Raw genomic sequence first — 20127 nt, forward strand, 5'->3', positions numbered from 1 at the left:
GTTCAATTCTTGAGTGGAACAATTCTTTGTCATACTTTACTTATCTCCCGATCGAACTTCAAATTATAGGGTCTCTTTCCCCTACAAACTGAATATTTAATACAAAAATAAAACAATAATTAGTACTCCCTCCGATCCTAATTATAAAAGACATTTAAGTAAAAATAAAATGATGAATTCAATTCAAATTTTAAACAAAATACATTACCTTTTATTGATTAAAATATCTCTTATAAATAGAATCAGAGTGGATTATTTTCTTAAGTTTCTTTTAAAAAAATAGGTTAAAAAGGGTCATGCATGGCAATATAATGTCTCTAGATTCATGAATGTTGTGTTTACGATTATTGATTTTGCAATCCGAAAAGATTTAACAGTGTAATTTATTGTCCGCTTGTTTTATATTCATGTGTAAAATTCACATACATATGTATGTGTGTATATAAGAACAAAAAAGTTCTTTGTTTTGTATTAGGGTCCACCTTTCTCATTTTTATTTTTACTTTTACTAACAAACATAAGTGAATATATATTCGATATTTTCTTTACCATTTTATTTTACAATATTTTATTAAAAATGAAAATGCCAAACTTTTATTTTTCTTGTTTCTGAAAATGCTTTTTTTCTAACTTGTCTTCCATTTTTATCTCTATCATAATTATTCACTACATGCATTTTTAATCTTCTTGATAGCAATTTAAAATAAATATAAATTAAATACATTAAAATCACAAATGTCATCGAAACTCAACGTCACCCAAATATTATCCTAAGAACTTTCATTTACATCATAGAGACCTTTGAACGGGTGAGAGATAATGGATAAAAAAAAGACTAATTTATTTGAATGACTTCATCATTCGACGTTTACATTAACTTAAGGGTCATGATACATAATTTTCTACGTAAAAGTTACAACTTTTAATTGATTATACAATGTCTCATTTACACTTGCTAACATTTTTTCCTTAAGTTAATTGGATTGTACTAGATGAGATTGGCTTTGGACTTCATAGAATTTTTGTCTTTCTTGATCACACTTGAATGACCTGAGTTATGAATTAACTAAGTTCCATCACCCACACATTTTCTACTTGGCCAATTATCTCCTTATTCATCCCAATTTCCTCCAAACTCATTGTGAAGCTATATTGGGAGGAGGAGGTCTAATCAAAATAATTAAACCTATGGAAGTTATAAGATATGATGATGTTAAATAGACGAAGCATCCATCATCGTGGATGCCTTTAAATCAATAAAACCTTTTAGTAATAGGCAAGGGACCATGTGCGTGGGGAGGTGTTGAGAACACAAAAAGAAGAGCAAACAAAATTAAATAAGACATTCATGACCCGAACTTGAATTTTTTTTTGATCGAATCCAAACTTGAACCTTGATTACGATATTATGCCGCCGCCAAAAGTTTAATACTCCACCCCGGAACAGATTAAACTCTGGCCTAACCGCGCTATATCAAACACATATACCACCGTCACCTTGTGATCGGCAGTTTGATCATGAGAAAAGGTACAAGATTTGATTTAAGTAACCATCTGAAAAATTCATGGAAGATTTATATACATACACAGTGTCATGCCCCATACAGAAGCACTACACAATATAATTGTTATTTAAAATGATAAACACTATCCATAAAAACATGGCTATATACACACAAAATGAAAGATTGATTAATTTACAACCTCGTAATATTGAAGGCTAGGTTGAAGCTAGTGATGATTTTCTACATATGGGACAAGTGGAATGTAACACGAGCCATGGATCAACACAAGCAACATGATAAAGATGACCACAATCTGGAAGTAACCTCAACATGTCACTTTCTTTATAATCTCCTAAGCAAATAGAGCAACTAATTGAAGTTGAAGAACCATTCTTCTGAATTTGAGAGTATAACAGTTTCGGGTATCCTTCAAAACTTGTGTCGGTGTGATGACGAAGTCCTTGTTCCATGATTGAGTCTTCATGACGATGTGGTGGAAAACCGGACAAAATATTGAGAATGTTTCGACTTCGTGAACTACGAAGTCGAACACATGCAATAACTATTGAAAGAACCAAGAATACGAGACCAAATACAAGTATTAAGATATATGTGAACCCATTTGCGTCAAAACCGTTGTTGTTGTTGTGTGGAGGTTCCGAGGTGCCGTTGTTGTCGATGTTCATCTTCTCGACCAAAATTTGGAATGTGAATTTTAATTTGTTTGGAATTGGTTATGTTATGGGTGGCCTTTTTAACTAGCTGAAAGGTTTAACAATTAATTTGGCAAGCAATTTTTTTAGGGGTATTTGCCAAGCAATTATATATGCATACATGATGAATTCGATGATGTACAAATGAGACGAGTTTTATATTATGTACAAGCTAGTTTTTACTTTTGAATCAATAAACCTTACTATTAAATTAAATGATAATATATGATACAACTTGTTGATCTAATAAAAAAAAACAAAAAAAAACTTGTGTACAGTTCAAGATCATTTTAGTTATGAATGTTAGACCAAGCTTACATAGTTTAATTCTCTGGTCAACGTTTATGTCTTTTTCACAATTCATTTCATAGTACAACAATTATTTTTTTTTTAATAAGCATTTCATAATACAACATTAATTAACCTTGATCTTTTAATTTAATACTATTTGTTTGTTGGCTTAACTTTCCGAGTGGCGTACGGGACAAAGGATATGAATTGATCAAAAATGACTTTTTTGTTTTTAAGTAAACTATTTTTTTTTGTTGGTGAAAATGACTTTAAGCCTAGCTAAATTCTCTCTCGATCCTTCTGAAAAATATGACTCTCTTCATCCCGCAAAAATTGTTGTAGCATGTCATTTCATATAAATTATTCGCTCTATTCCTTTTTAAGTGTCGTTTTAAAAATTTTCCATGAAAATAACAAAGTGTATTTTTGCACATTTTCTTCCTATTATACCCTCAATTTAATCTACTAATATATCTCTATTTTTTGGCACACTTTATATTTCCAATAAATTTAATATGTTATATTTTTCTCGTAACAATTTTTTTTTGTTAAGATCGTAACAAACATTTGTTACTTAGTATCTTTTTCTCCAACAAATTCCTTTTTTTTTCACACTCTCTCTCATAACAAACAATTGTTAATTTTCTAAATATTGTGCACATCTCTTTAATTAATTTAAGTCAATATAAAAATTATATGGATGAAACTTCTTCTTCTTCATTGTCATCTTGTTTTTTTTCTTGTATATTGTCAAACGAATCTTCAACTACTTCTCCCTCTTCACCTTCCATCAGCGGTTCCAATGAGTCTTCCACTGTTTCTTCCTTTTGAACATTCATGCAGTTTTTATTTATTTTTCTCTCAAATTGTTCTTTTACTTTGCACTTGAAATTTTTAACAATTATTCATCTTATTTATAGAATTTTAACTCTTCATAAAATCATTATATATGTAAAAAAAAATTGTTTAAAAAATAAATAAACTTTGTTTAAAAAAACAAACTTTAGTTTTCCAAATATATAGCATTAATTAGTTTTATTAAAAAAGATAAGAGTAACCAAACAAAGAAAAATATACGAGTAATTGACAAATCACACCCTTAAAATACTAAAACGACGGTTAAATAGAACAAAAAATGCACCCTAAAACGGCACTTAAAAAGGAACGGAGGGAGTAACATTTTTCTTTGGAACATATTTTATACTCTTTAAACATTTTAAATAACAAAATTATTTTTTATAAAGTTAAATACTTCAATTTCTTTTTTTTTTTTTTTTTTGGTCAAGTAGCCTAGTGGCTAGAGCTCACACAATTTAATTGTGGAGAAGTGGAGTGTCCGGGGTTCGAACCCCGGCTCCTGCATATAATATGCAATATCCCTACCAACTGAGCTAAGCTCACGGGGATAAATACTTCAATTTCTAATATATTAAATAATACATATATTTTCATAAAAACTTATATGTTTAAAGAGTGTACTTGAAGCACTTCTCATTATACATATGTTATAAATAAATAAAAGAGAATAATAATTTTAACAAATTAGTCTCATTAACTATTGATTATTCTCATTATCATAAATGCAAAATAGAAAATAGTGATCGGAGTTATGTGTATAGTAGTATTAGAAAAAGAAAAAAAAATTATATTGAAAACTAAAAAATAACAATTATTTTAAGATAACTTTTATTGTAAATATAAATATGACATAATAGATCTTATTCTCTCCTTCATTTTTTTTTCTCCTTCTTAGTAGAAGTAATATTTTCCCTTTGATTTTCAAAGTAAGAAACAATATTCAATCAATTTTACTCTCTATGGTGATGTCATTTATAAAATATTCTTCAATCAATTTAGATATTATCTTTTAATATTCTCTTTAATTTCTATGATGAAACTAACGGATATTTTAGAAAGTACAATTATTATTCCATCACACTAAAAAATTAAGTTAATAAAATAACATATTTTCTTGATAAAGTTTAATTATCATTTTTGTTTATATTTGCAAAGGATGATTAATAATCTCTCCCAAACGGTAAAGATGTTTTTAAAGCTAGATATGCATTATTCCCATCAGCTTAACTCATTTGCTAGAAATATTGCATATTATATGCAGGGATTGTAGTTTGAACCCCGGACACCCTACTTCTCCACATTTAAAATGTATGAGCTTCCGCCGTCAAGCTTCACTACTAAGTTACTTGACAAAAAAAAGATATATATACATTTTAAAAAAGATAGTCAAAATGTTTTTCGTTTACATTTTAATTGTTTTCAAACCTAGTTAAAATGTTTTTTTTCCTTTCAAAATTAAGATGTTATTTTTTTTAAGAAACCAAACTAACTCAAGATCGGCACGGTGGAAAATTCAACCTAAAATTTTAAGAGGGACACATTTTAAAGTTGCAAATCAAAATCATCAGACCAAACCATGTTGATTAGCCAAGATATTTGTGAAGAATTGTTTTTAAAAGCTAGTCAAAATATTTATAAAGAATGCGTGAGGAACGTATAAATTTATTCATATATGACAAATACGTATTCAATACTGTTTAAAAAATATAAATTTATATGACAAATACGTATTCAATACTGTTTAAAAATATAAATTTAATCCCCGTGAGTTTAGCTCAGTTGGTAGGGATATTGCATATTATATGCATGGGCTGGGGTTCGAACCCCAGACACTCCACCTCTCCACAATTTAATTGTGTTAATTGTGTGAGCTCTAGCCACTAGGCTACTTGACAAAAAAAAAAAATTTACGTGGTTGAGGGAATGGGAAGGTACATATGGACATCCAACATTCTAAACTGGAAGCAAATTAATCAAAAACATTTTAGTCTTCAAGAAAAATTTGACACTCAATTTGGTCTATACGAGAAGAATAAAAGTAATTTTTAATCATTGAAAAAAATAATCACAACAAACTGGTCTTTGCACGAAGAACGGTCAAAAAATAGACAACTAAAAAGAGACAGTATTGGGTTCGTGATAATAATTAAAAATAGATAATATCCAAAAAATCTTCATATATCATTTTCTTCAAGAAAAATCCTATTCAATCCTGCAACAGAAAAATTCCTAAAAAAATCTTCAAGAAATTACTCTTGTTTTTAGTATTCAAACAACCATCATCTACATATATAATTTGACTAACCAAAGCATAGCAATGGTGAAGTATAGAATCAAATTCAATCTCAATATTCATAAACCACCATTCTTTTGTAACGAATTACAAAACCAACTTGTACCGTGAGATACCATGTAACGAATATCGAGGCTTAACTCATTCTTACAAACCGGTTTGTACGGTGAAGAGTGTCTCCCTCTTTATAAACTCTTCTCAAGAATCTTATCTATCCGATGTGGGACTAAATCACCTCGAGTGTTGGCCGCTAACACCTTTAACACTTTCAATCCATTAACAATATATCAAAGCTCGGGCATTTTAAAAAGGTTAGATTGTCTTCTTATTGAAATAATGTTTAGTATTAACTTTGAATAACTCTATAGATAAATCTCCCCTAAAAAACTATACATAAACCTCATTAATACAATTTAAATACATAAATATATAATTATAAAATATAAAAACTAATTCATAATCCATTAATAAGTGACACATTCGTTATTCATTAACCATCAACTTAAAACTAAAATTATGTAGTTTAAGCACTCAAATCTCTTATATGAGTCTGACCTAACAAAACAACTAAATAGAATATTTTAGTTCATAAATTCCAAATAAAAACATTTGAATAGTCCCTTGTAATGTTTTTCCAGCTCTTCGCTACTCTCTACAACAGTTGCATGAAAAAAGATGGTAGGGGTTGAGTGATGATGTACGGTGTTGGGAGCAATGACTTATACACATTATTTGGTCACATACTCATAAAAAAAAATATTTTATTACTATTTTTTCTTCATTTTTTTTTTTTTTTTGTGAGTGTGTCGAAAGGATGTGACCAAAATGTAAGAACTATAATTAGCTTCTTAACTTGTGTAGAGCTTATACTCAATTATGTGTAGTTGCCAAGAGTGTAACTTCAGAAAGAGGAGTTGGGATTGGCAAGTTTCGACAGAGGGGACAAGAGAGGTTTGACCTAAACCATGCAGCAATACAGTCCTTATGAAAAAAGTGACCACAATCAGGTAAGAAACGCAACCACTCTGAATCTTTATAATCTCCCAAACAAATTGAGCAAATGAGTGATGTTGAATCATCAGGCTTATGAAACTTGACTTGGGAGTACAACAAAATGGGGTAACTGTTCGGATTAACGTCTCTTTCTTCTTCACATACTTCAATATTCACTTCAGTAGTATGATCTGTGTTAGAATTGATGCCACTAGATTGCATCCTGTTTTGCCAATAACATGAAAATAGAGACATGAACATCATCATGAGGGTAATGGAAAATGAAAAACCAATAAAATAATATACTAATTCATTTGAGTTCTCTGAAGGGTTGTCAGATATATTGGAAGTGTTGTTCATGGTTTTTTATGGGTTAGGAGGGTTCAAATTCTATGAAAAAATAAAGGATACAGAAGTATATAATTTGGCAAGAAAATAAAGAAAGTTATATATTAATTGAGTGAGAGTGAATTGATTATAACTTTGTGGGGGCAAATATAGACAGAAGCAATAAAATGTCAACTTGGTGTGAATGCATTATGTATGTCTGTTGCTTTTGGAGGCAACAGCTAGTGTATGCTAAATCCATATTTCATTTTATTTAACCTCAAGTGTATATTCAAGCTAATTTTGTGTTCTATGTTTAAATAGGTTGGATTCAAATTGAATTGTATTTCTGATCAATGATCATGCCATCTAAATAGAAAAGGTTGCACCGCTTGACAATAATTTCAAGGCTTAACACAACAAAATGATGTTCCATGCATCTCACCTAAGATGCTTAAACATGGCGTGAATCACTTCTTGACCAAAAGAAGAAGGGTGTGAATCATGGAAGAAATATTCTTTTGGCCTCCTAGATTTTGTACCCAAATCCCAATGTTCTAAAGGAGACATCTAAGAGGAAGTCTTGTATGGTCACAACTATTTGGTCACACTATTTAAACACGCGTACATATTTATAAAAATAAAATAAAATAAAAATGTATTTTTATGTCGGTGTCCAAATAGTATCTCTAATAATTGTGATCATACAAGTATTTTTTTAGACCTAATAAACTTCAAAGTAATTATATGTATACGCTCTTACTTTTCATACACATATTCAAGATCCAATTTTCCTCTATCTCTCTCTTCTTATCATATCTCTAATCTATCACATCTATCTTTTATCCAGATCATATTTGTCATTCTTTTTTGGTAGATTAGATTTTGGGTATCTAAAAATTATTTTTTCTAAACTTAATAATAACCCATTTTTGTTCTAACACTTTTGAAAAACAACATTTTTGTCAAGCATTCCAGACTATCCTCTTATACCCCCTCCCCCCAACCCCACCAGACTATCCCGAACTTTTGTACAATAACTCTTTTTTAAAATGATTGTCTTATCGAGATGGACAAATTCATCACTCGAATAATCATTAGTAGAAGTCATAAATTTATATTTAAGGGTAAGAAGATTGCTAGAAATACTCTTTTAATGTTCACTCTCTTATGGGTGAAATCAATGTGAAACTCACCTACAAAGTGTGGGGTTTTTTAGGTTTACTTCTAGTAACATGCATAATTCTTTGGCGGTGCTTTTTTAGACTAGAGTCTTTTCTATCTTGAACAAGAACACTATTTTCTCATCCTAAATTTCTTCTACCAAAGAAAAATATGAGACAAAAATCGCAAATTGAAAAAAATAAGGGATAAAAATCATGAATGAGACGATTACAGCCCACATTGATTTCACCCAGTAACAACGAAAGTATTATATTGTGTGTTGAAAAGAGAATGTTTCTAGTACTTTTCTCTAAGAGAGGCCTAGAAACAATCTCTTTCCAACACTCCCTCTATTAATTGGTAAATCAATGTCAATCACACTATTGGAACACATTTACAAAGTATGGGGTCCGCATTGATTACACTCAATAAGATAACGAGTGTTAAAGAATGTTTGCAACACTTCTCTTAAGGTAATCTTGATCTTTACCTACGGCCATGTGTTTTATGGTGACGGATTATGCTCTCAAGTAAATTAGAAAAATACTCCAAACTTTAAGTATTTCAAAATTTCTCATTCATTATTATATTTATATTTATACTTAAAAGAATCATAATTGCATTGACTAAAAGAACAATTTTACAATTAAAGTCTTTACAAACACTTTTTGTATTTAGGATTGGACATTTGGAACCAACTTGACAAATTTAACTTGTAATGTGAAAGATGCATCCCGATTATAAACAATTTTTTAAGACATATTACATCCTAGACTTTCAACACATTATTCTCATGTCTAGGTCTTAAAAATCGTGGTTAGGCCTACTACAACCTCCCACAAAGCCGATTTATGAGGTGAAGATTGCCCCCACTTATAAACACACTGTCAGACCATCTCATATTCGATGTCACCACCCCTTCACGACCAACATTATAAGCATAGTTCGTGGACATAAACGGTGGGTGGTCTGATAGCGAAAACTTGATAGCAGATGAACCAATGGATCTTGAAGAGGCTCTGATACCATGTAAGATAATGGAATGCTTCCGTTTCTCATTCATCTGAATAGAATATATAGAACTATTGTGTAACGTTTGGTCAACTATCTAATTATGATACAACATAATTATAGGAAAATAATTATAGTCAATTATGACAAAATATTCTATTCTATCCCTAGGATGCGACATCTAGAACATAATATGAGCTTCACCATAAGAAACGGTCCAATGAGTTTTGAATAAGTTTCGATATCGTCTTAGAATTTGGGTTGATTCTAACTCAATTCTACAAACTTAACTTGTATGATAAGAGCAAAGTCCAGTACTTATAAATTATTTTTATCATATTTAATATGGGACTCTCAACATCCAAGAATGAACGCCTTGGAGTGTGAATTGGATGGTTTAATAGTAGGTGGCTGAACATATTTAGGATACTCTTTGATATCATTATAGAAAAATTGGGTTAAGTCTAACTGAATCTAGCTAATTTACAAGCTTGCAAGTTGAGGGGCATAGTAAGAATGTGAAGCTACATGCTCTATTTGGTATACAAGTTAGAGAGCGTTCCTTCAAAAAAAAAAAAAGTTAAGAGAGCGTGGGACATTCTATATCAGAAAAATTCTTAAAGATTAGATAGAAGTCATTATAGCTTAATAGTTTCTCTAGGTTACTGGTTTAATCCTAGGGGGCATATTCATCTCTATCCTTACACAACTAACTAATTAAGAACATCTTCTAACTCATACAAGATTCATATTACATCGATAATTTCATATCCCTTTTAAATTGCAGCAAGCTGTTGCAATATCGAACGTTGGAGCTGTTGTAATGTATTGTGGTCGTTCCAGTTTAAATTTATTTTTTATTTGTATTACAGATAATAATTTATTCTTATTTTAAAAATTACAATTCATTTTTTTTCTTTAAAACTTCATACCTACTTTATTACCAAGTTCCAACTGTCAATAACTTTAAAATATCATTAACCATTGAAAATACCCTCTAAATTCATGATGATAATAAAGATCGATAAGATAGAAAATAATGTGTGAGCATTATGTAGACCATCGCGGTCTATTACAATTCAATGAGGCTATTGCATTCACTACATTGCGACTGTTGCAGCGTTATAGTGCAAATTTCTCTATGATTTACAACACAATTGTTGTCTAGGGCTTGGCCGCAACTGTAATATTACATTTGTAAGCATACAAGATTTACATTCAATTTTTTTTTTACTCAGATTGCCTTCTAAAACTTTACAGAGTTTCTACTACTCAATCATGTGTAGTTGCCAGTAGTGTAACTTCAGCAAGGAGAGTTGGAAGAGCTGTTGGGAGTGGCGAGTTTCGACATAGAGGACATGAGAGGTTTAGCCTGAACCATGTAGCAATACAGTCCTTATGAAAAAAGTGACCACAATCAGGTAAGAAACGCAACCACTCTGAATCTTTATAATCTCCCAAACAAATTGAGCAAATGAGTGATGTTGAATCAGCCTTATGATGAAACTTGACTTGTGAGTACAGCAAAACGGGGTAACTATTCAGAATGGCATCTTCAATATTAATCACTGCAGTATCTCTCTCCGTCCAGATCACGGTTCTGTTATGATTATTGTTGTTGCTGCCTCTAGATAGCAGTCTGTTTTGCCGGTAACATGAAAATAGAGACATGAACATCATCAGGAGAATAAAGGCTAATGACAATCCGATATAATAATATGCTAATGCATTTGAGTTCTCTGAAGGATTTTCAGAATTAATGGAAGTGTTGTTCATGGTTTTCTATATGTTGGGAGAGTTCAATTTCAATAATAAAAGAATCAAGGAAAGGATATATAAGTGTCTATTTTGGTTACAAATGTCTCTTAAGCTAACTAGCAAGGTGCAAACAAAGATAGAGAAAAGGAATAAAATGTCAACTTGAGGGAGTTGCTTTGTGGTGATGGTAGAGTCAGTTGTGTATGCATTATGTATACCTGATGCTTTTGGAGTCAACAGCTGGTGAAGGCTAAATGCATTATGCATCTGTCATTTTTTTATTTAAGCTAAGTTTGCATTGTATGGTTCTGTTTCACCATATCTAAACAATGTTTAAATGTGTCGGATTCAAATTGAAGTCTATTTCTGATCATGCATCTCTTCACAATAGTTCATGGCCCGTTGATAAAGTGCTGTTCCGTCCAACTAAACTACTTAAACGGTGCGTGAGTCATGTCTTGTGACCAGAAGAAGGGCGTGAATCATGTTTGAACTCTCTGATTGATAATAATAACTCCATTAGCTTTGACATTTCCCACCCTTACTAGCCAACCATGTTAAGAATCATCATATTGACTGACTATAAGAAGTTGCATGAACTATCGTACGTTTCCACGATTTTTCTAGAATGGCTGTTGTTACTAACTTTAAGCTAAGGAAAAGTATTTTGTGTTGACCCAATTAACTTAAATTTTGAGTAAACAATAACTTGGCAAGAGGAGGGTTATCTTTACATCACGATAATTACATCTTCAACTAGTAATTTTATACATTACTTACAAAAATATTGTTTATTTGTTCTTTAATTGAAATAAAATGGCCAATTTTTTTAATTGTTGCAGGACCGGAAGTTCAAATACAACCAAAAAAACAACAATCAGGGTAAATTCAATGTACAGTCATACAGAATCAAAATCACCCGTACTTCTGTTGAAATTTCCTGACGACTCATCACACTCAGGGTTTAGATAATACTTAATAAATTATTAAATGTGAAAATTTATATCAGGATTCAGACAAAATAAAATTGGTATGAACAAGGTTTACACATAGTTTACTCTGATCATAACTACCAAGTTCTTAAATGTTTGCCAATTAAACCACAGTATTAATCAATCAATGTTGTCAAGTTCTGCACAACTTTACAAGGTCTTGCTTGTGTATGCACCAGCTACGCTGATGAAATAAAAAGCATTCTTTAACCACGTAGGGATGCCCGAGGGACAGCAGGTAAACCCAGTTCATCTTCAGTCTGTCAGTAACAAAGTAATCAATCAGGAAAAGAAATTCACTACATGACATTAAATAAAATGAAAACAAAAAATTGAGTAATTTACTACTACATAGTTCAGATTATTCTATTAAACAGCATCAAGAATAACTTGTCAGGAAGAACTAATAGATCGCACAGAAGAGGCATTGAGCAACTATACAAAATCTGACAACTAATAATGATGATGAATCCTTCCAATAATCAAGTGAACATATAATTCAAGTGTACAGGATGTAGGCACATCCTTACAGTTACCCATCAGAATGCAACCTCAAGCATGTACATGTTACATATGAGAATACAGTTGTGGAAAAAAGACACCAAGTATAGGCTGCTCATTCATTATAAGCAAGAAAAGGGCAGATGAAGTGTTGAACAAGCCTTTCTAGTAAATCTTGATTGATAATTTTCAAAATTATGATTCCTACATTTGTCTTTCAACCTTCAATTGAAAGAAAACGAAATTTAATAATCTTGGACAAATTTGTCCAGCACCTAAACAGCCTTAGCTATCATCTTTTCCTCGCCACTTTAGAAACCAAAACCAAATTCTTTTAGAAAAACTTTCAATCATGTTACAATCATTGCTTCACAATCTAATTACCAAGATTTCTATAAAAGAAAATTGAGAAACATCTTGCTAAGTTAATCCCTTCTCAAGAGGAAATCAGTAACCGATAAACATACTTCTACCAAGATGTAGTCAAAATATCTCTATAAAGACACAATCACCTGTTTTAAGTTTAACACCATATTGTCTAAACGAGACTTGAGCAAGAATTTTTTTTCACTCAAGAACCTCATTTTTAAGTATAGTTATAAATTGTCATAACATAACAACAAAAGGAAAATGAATTCGCATATTGATAAAATAAAATAAGTTCAAAATACTATACTTGGGCGTTGGCTCTGCCATGTGGCACTGCTGTTTGTCCTGTAGGAGCTGAAGGCAAGTTAAGCTCCGAGTCAAAATCAGATTCTTTATCAGGTTGGAGGTAGGAGGGGACTCCTTCAGATTCATTTTCCATGTCTGCTTCCAGCGCATCAAGTTCTGATATTCCAAAACAGAAAAGAAAAACAGATAATTAAAGACCCTTCATCACCAAAAAAAAAAAAGGAGAAACATCTTCCTAAAATTAGTGTTCATTCCCTAAAAGTGACTAGTTGCATGAGCATCTGCAGATTATACCCACTCCTTTTAAGTTTAAGTCCAAGTAGAATACACTGCTGGTCTTGAAATTCATACAATGTTATATATTATGCCATCCATATCCTATTTTTATATAAGGCAACAAACTCAAATCATACAAATGCAATAAAACCCCATCTTTAATCTATTACTCTGTGCAGCCATGTTAGCTTAGGAGTTTTCAAAAAGGTGTCCAACATACATCTCAAAAGCTTACATAAATTCTTAACTTACCACCCATAAGATCCTCCTCGTCAATGTCATCAGGAACACTATAGCTTCTACCCAAAGTCTCTTGGATTTCATTACTTACATCCATCAGGTCCATCATCTCATCTTGCAAGTTCTACAAATTCAATCAACAGTGAGACCTAAAATTCTCAATGTTAGCTAGATAAAAGCTATAAGAAAAGGAGAGACAATACATACATCAATGTCTTGGATCTTCACAGTTTTCATCATTCCCTTCAAATCCTTGTTGGCAGACTTCAAAGCTGACATCTGAAAAAAACAAGGACGGGTGGGAGGAAGGAAAGAGGAATTTGTGAGCAAATGAACTCAAATGTTATATCTACTTGACAAAATATTCTTCAAGATCATTCACTTTCTGAAAACATAAGTATATACGAGAAAGCTATAATGGAACTATAATGCATAGTGAATAACATCGTTATGAAGAGAACCCTCCCAAATTACAAACCATTCATCCCCTACCTCTCATGAGGTAGGCAGCAGATCCCAAACAGGGTACAGACAAAGCTCCGCCTCGAACCATGACCTTTAAAGCGCTACCAAGACAAACGAATGTTTTATAGTGAATATGGTTGCCCCAGTCAATTTCTCTTAATATAAGCATACAATTTGCATTGCCAAATTTATAAAAACTTTTCAAATAGTTACAAACATCCAAATAATTTGAATCTATTGGAGTTTAAAAAGGGATGAAAATCCAAATCATAGATTATTAAACAACGTGGCACAGTATTACACTAGGCTCCCGCCATTGAAGGGTCTAGAAAAGATCAAATGAACAAAGCCAAATCCCATTAGCGGGGAGGTGATTTTCCTGATATGTGACCACAAGATAAAAAGGAAGCACTTTTTTGTCAAGGCCGCTCACGCTCAGAATTAACCATAAAACAAAAGACACAAAATAGCAAAAGTTTCCCCTTTCAAAAACCACAGCGCTGAAAGCCTCCAATTTTATGACTTGCTAACAGAGAGGGAGGAATGAAGTTATGCTATAGATTACTTGACTTGGTAAACAGGAAAAATTTATATTAAGGCTTCTATTATGAATTAAACCATGTTCATATTCTTTAAAAAATAAAGATATCATACAGATGAAAGAGTTCAATGCAAAGATCACAAAAAAAAAGAAAAAAAAACTAAGCTCTTGGATACATACAGTCTGTTGAGCATCTTTAATTCCCTCAGCAGCAAATTGAACTTGATCAAGATTGAATGTTTGATTGTACAACATATCACGTTGACCTTCATACCTGACAAAAGGCAAGTGTATCACTATATGAAAACAGCTAGATAACATTCACTTCAATACAGTTAGAAATTATTCACTTTGTTTAAGTCCAACTTCCAACATATTGAAAAGTAAAAATGCCAACTACTCTTAATAGCTACCAATAGCCTTTTAAAGTTTTGGAAAATTATTAGCTGTATGATAAAACATTCGGTGTATTAAAAGTAAAAATTCCGAGTATTCTAAGTCTGAGTAACCAATTGCATGAGCATCAGCAGATTATAGCCATACCTTTTAAGTTAAGACTAACGATAATACAAAGATGTTATATATTATGCAATGCAATGCATATCCAATTCTTATATAAATCAACAAATTCAAACCTTGCAATTAATTTAATTAATTCCAATCTTTAATCTATAACTCTGGCTTAATGAATATGACTATTAAACTATAAAAAATAAAGTAGAAGCAAACGAAGAACTCGGTACTCACATTCGCTTCTGTTTAAGAACCCGCATGGCTCTAGCTTTAATACCATCCTGCATAGGACCAGGTCTTGTTTTCTTAATCTGGTCTTTGTATCTATTAAGTTCAACATCAAGCTTCTTAATCTTTTCATCCACCGTATCACCTCGTTTAGTAATCTGCAATAAAAACATAATCAATTTTAGTTCAACAACAAAATTAGGAATTAAAAAAACGTAAATTCAAAAATAGAAACCGAAATTGAATAGATCTGAGAGAGTATGAAGAAACCCTGGCGGCGATTGAATAAAAATTACCCTTTCGTTGGCATCTTCAATGGAAGGAGGGGGTTCCTTTTTCGCTTTGACACCGAAAACTCTCTTCATCGTTCTAAACGATTTAATAAGTTTGTAACTCCTTTGAAAATTGAAATTGAAATTGAATCGTGTGTGTTTGTGAGAGAAAGAGATGAAGAATACGATACGATGAGAGTTTTGAATTTAGGGTTTTGCTTTGCTTAACGCGGTGACGATGATGATAATATTCAATTCAACACGACGGAAACTTCCACAAATAAAAAATAACCGATATATTAATTGATTGCACGATTATTACAAAATTGTTTTTTTTACAATGAATACTTACTATATTGAAAGAAGTAAATAAGTTTTTACCCTAGCGGCAGTTAACAACCGTTCGCCTAAGCGCAGGCAGTTAACAGTTATTGGCTCCAACGCCAGTTAACTACCGTTGCTTTTATATGAACATAACAACATAGGAGTTTCCAAAACTCTATTGTTACGTGTTTTGCTTCCATAGGTGCGAATTTCACAAAGCATACGTCATTCTACGCCAAATTCAAGCATAAAATCAAGTAAGTTTTTTGAATCATATTGCATTGCTATTTTGTGATTGATTTGTTAGTTTTTTTTGTTAAATTGCGATTATAGAGGTTTATTGATTTTATGATGTTATGATAATTTAGTTTGTTTGAATTGTTAGGTTTAGGTTAGAATTGTTTAGATTGTTTGAATTGTAGAATTGTTATGAAATTATGGTAGAATTTTTAAGATTAGATGAATTGTTGTATAATCGGTGCGATTAGTTTAGGTCTGTTATGAAATTTTGTTGTTATGAATTATTGTACAATTGTTACGTAGGTTTTGATCGCCAATTTGCTTATGTATATATGTCTCAGAATCAGGGAAACGTTGAGTTGAACAACAGAAAGGATGGTGACGATAAGAAGAAAGAAAAATCGCCGATGACATGGCACGGAACCACATGTGATGGATCCGTCAAAAAGAAGGATTCAAATATGCTGGTGTATAATCATTTGAAGTTGAGGAGGAGCGGGAGGACATGCTATTTTTGTCCTCAGCCAAAAGCAGGTGCCTCAGGGACCGTCGAGGACAACTCGATTGACTTGTGTGACGATTAATTGTAATTGTTTTTTATGTTTTGGATCTTTTTTTGCTTAATTGTTTTGGATCTTTTTTTATGTTTTTTTATGGTACATCTTGCTTGACATATTGGTACTTTGAATAAATTCGTGTTTTGAATAATTTCAATTAAAATCACGTTTTGAATAATTTCGATTAAAGCCGCATTTTGAATAATTGCGTATTCGAATAAAAACTAATTAAATCTAACGTGAATTCAACGAATTAAAATTGCGTAATGAATAAATAAATTTGAAAAGTGAATAAATAAGATAATTATTGTTCCATTCAAAACAACATGTATTATGCATATTCAACTATATATGTTATCACATTACATTACATTCCCGAATGTACCTTTCAAAACAAGTTTAACGTGAATTCAAAACAAGATGATCATCGAATGCTGGATTCCTGCCGTTTAACAAGTTTGAATTACCTCATTTAGAGGAAGACAATTGTTGTAGTTGGACGTTTGTACCTTCCAACTACAACAATCGTGTTACCTCTGAATGAGGTAAATTCAAACTTGTCAAGCAGCACGACTCCAATATACGACCGGCATTCTCATAATTCCGTTCAAAAGATTAAATTCTTGTTAGGTTTGGATTAAATAACGGTATTCAAGTGTCAAAAGAATGAGGTCCATTCGTTGACACTTCAATACCTTCATTTAAATCGGCCTATCAAGAATTTAATCTTTTGACAGGAACAATGAGAATGCCGGTCGAACATTGGAGTCATGCCGTTTGACAAGTTTGAATTACCCCAGTTAGAGGAAAACAATTGTTGTAGCTGGAAGGTGCATTCATTCGGTACCTAATGACGATCTTCTGGCGGAATTAAACTTTTGATGATATCTTCAGTTGATCTCGGCAACGTTACCCGCATATCGATCCACTGGAACATGAGTTTAGTGTTGGATTTTGTGAATTTAAGTTTCAATTATAGAGAATGGATTTAGGTTTTTGGAAAGAAAAAAATTTGGAAAGGTTGATGAAGATATCAGGAAGAAGAAGAGAGAAGATGATGAAAAGCGAAAATAAATTAGGTGCCGACGGTTCACTATTAATTACAATGGACATGCAATCCAATGGTTAAAATCATATCAAAAGTTTTAGACATTAAAAAATTAACGGAGGGGACCTTTTTGACTAACGGAGCAAAGCGAGAGGGACCAAAATGTTGGTTTTACAATTTATGGAACCAAAATGTAAACTGATAATTATTTAGGGGACCATTGATGCAATTAATTTAATGGTAGATTAAATGAAGGTATCATAGAAAAAAATTGCAAAAAATCCACTTCCTTAATTTGGTGTCACTACTTCAAAAAGACACATAAATAAAAACAGAGGAATAGTCTTGACAAAAAAAAAAAAAAAACAGAAGAATATTTATTAAACTTGTTTATATTGGTATTATATAGTTATTAGACTCTTTCTCCCTAAAAATAAAATTTAAATTGCATTTTTAGTCTCTTAACTATTTAATTAGTATCGCTTTGATCCCTTAATTAAAATTTGATTTATTTCGCTATCTTAACTTTTCTCCATTACACATTTTGGTCATTTCCGTTAGTTTTAATTTAAAAACGTTAGGTTTTCTTTATCTTCTTCTCCTCTTCTTTATCTTCATATCATCTCCATCAACCTTCAACAACAAAAATCCGAGAAAAATTCCAGAAGAACATGAAGAAAACTTAACATTTTTTAATTAAAACTAACAGAAAGGGTCAAAATGTGTAATGGAGAAAAGTTAAGATACCGAAATAAATCAAATTTTAATTAAGAGACCAAAGCGATACTAATTAAATAGTTAAGGGATCAAAAACATAATTAGCCAAAAAAAATAGTCGTTAGACTCTTTATTTTAAAATGATGGTAATGGTGGAACATGTTGGAAAATTTGTTTACTATTTCATAACATTGATTAGTTAAAAACCATTTTAAATGCCTCACGAGTTTAGTACAATCGATAGAAACAATGCATTGTAATGTACAAAGGATTAGAGTTATCAAAATGAGCTAGTCCGTATGGGCCGATCCGTTAAGCCTGATTAATTATAGGGTTTGAGCCTTAAATATTGAGCTCGAGTTTTTATAGGGTTTTTTTAGCTCGGCCGTAAAGCCCAGTGTCCGTTAGGGCTAGCCCATTAGTCTACATAACAAAATTAATCCTAGATGTTATATATTTTTTAAAATAATTCTTTAGTTAGTAGATTATTAAAGTAAAAGATAAAAGTGATAATTTAATGAATTAACCCACAAATATAAAAGAAATAAAAATTTATATTTACTCGTTTCATTGCTTAGAAATTTAAAGATCGGATATATAAATATCTATAACCATAACATCCGTAATTTATTTAAATTTTTTTACTTAGTTTGCGACGTTTTTACGAAAAATGTTTACAATTTTTTTTTGTGCTAGGAATTATCTAAACATATTAAAAATATGATTTGTAAGAAATTTTACAATACTTTTTTATTTAGAAAAAAATTAATTCGGGCCAACCCGTTTAGCACACGGCCCGTATAAGGTCGGGCTCGGGTAGTACTTTTCAAGCCTATATTTCAACCGGGCTTTTTGGTCCGACCCGGTAAAGCCCGAAGCCCGTTAGGTCGGACATAAACAGATTGGGTAGTCCGTTTTGACAGTTCTACAAAGAACTGTGGTTAATACCTCATTTATTTACCTTTTTTGTGGTGGGCGGGCCGGGTTTGAACCTCAAACTTTGCATATATTTTATATTGACCCTACCAACTGAGTTAAGCTCACGAGTACGATTTTATTTACCTTTAAGATATCCATTACACTACTTAAAAAAAATCATTTCACATATTTGATGAATTGATTAGTTAAAAGATTGATATTTTAAAAACATTATTCAAAAAGGATTTAGTAACCGCGTGTAAAAAATGAAAAGGACAAAAAACAATCTAATTATATCTCATCATATATAATACTTGGGTACAGGGCCGGCCCATAGCCCGTCGAGGCTGGGCGACGACACCGGGCCTCTAATTTTTTGGGGCCCGAAAGCCCGTCGAGGCTGGGCGACGACACCGGGCCTCTAATTTTTTGGGGCCCGAAATATTTTTTTTTATATGTAAGCCACGAAAATAATGGTTATATATCTATTAAAAGCAAATTAATTAAATTTGTACAGCTTGCTTTAGTGGTGTGACAACTTTTTGTTGAGTGTGAGGTCATGTGTTCAAGACCCACCATAGTGTGATTTTTAATAATTTTTTTTTTAAATGACTTATTTATTTTTTTGGGGCCCAGATTTTTTTTTTTTTGCATCCCTTATAAAATTAAAACCGGGCCTATGAATTTGTTAAGACGGCCCTGCTTGG

General features: G+C 31.7%; 2 protein-coding genes across 2 annotated transcripts; both read right to left on the reverse strand.

Moving 5' to 3' along the window:
* Positions 1-1522: 1522 nt before the first annotated feature.
* LOC11406931 (RING-H2 finger protein ATL70) lies at positions 1523-2406 on the reverse strand. Its single transcript, XM_003591625.4, has one exon. The coding sequence runs from the start codon at positions 2189-2191 to the stop codon at positions 1721-1723; it is 471 nt and encodes a 156-aa protein (XP_003591673.1). The 5' UTR covers positions 2192-2406; the 3' UTR covers positions 1523-1720.
* A 9409-nt stretch (positions 2407-11815) lies between these two features.
* LOC11418361 (vacuolar protein sorting-associated protein 60.1) lies at positions 11816-15882 on the reverse strand. The gene is made up of 7 exons (XM_003591629.3): positions 15641-15882; positions 15351-15502; positions 14784-14877; positions 13805-13876; positions 13610-13721; positions 13083-13237; positions 11816-12165 (listed from the first exon to the last, which is right to left on the reverse strand). The coding sequence occupies exons 1-7, from the start codon at positions 15707-15709 to the stop codon at positions 12112-12114; spliced, it is 708 nt and encodes a 235-aa protein (XP_003591677.1). The 5' UTR covers positions 15710-15882; the 3' UTR covers positions 11816-12111.
* Positions 15883-20127: the final 4245 nt, after the last annotated feature.

The sequence above is a fragment of the Medicago truncatula genome, chromosome 1 (genome assembly GCF_003473485.1).
Source record: "Medicago truncatula cultivar Jemalong A17 chromosome 1, MtrunA17r5.0-ANR, whole genome shotgun sequence".
Classification (NCBI taxonomy): Eukaryota; Viridiplantae; Streptophyta; class Magnoliopsida; order Fabales; family Fabaceae; genus Medicago; species Medicago truncatula.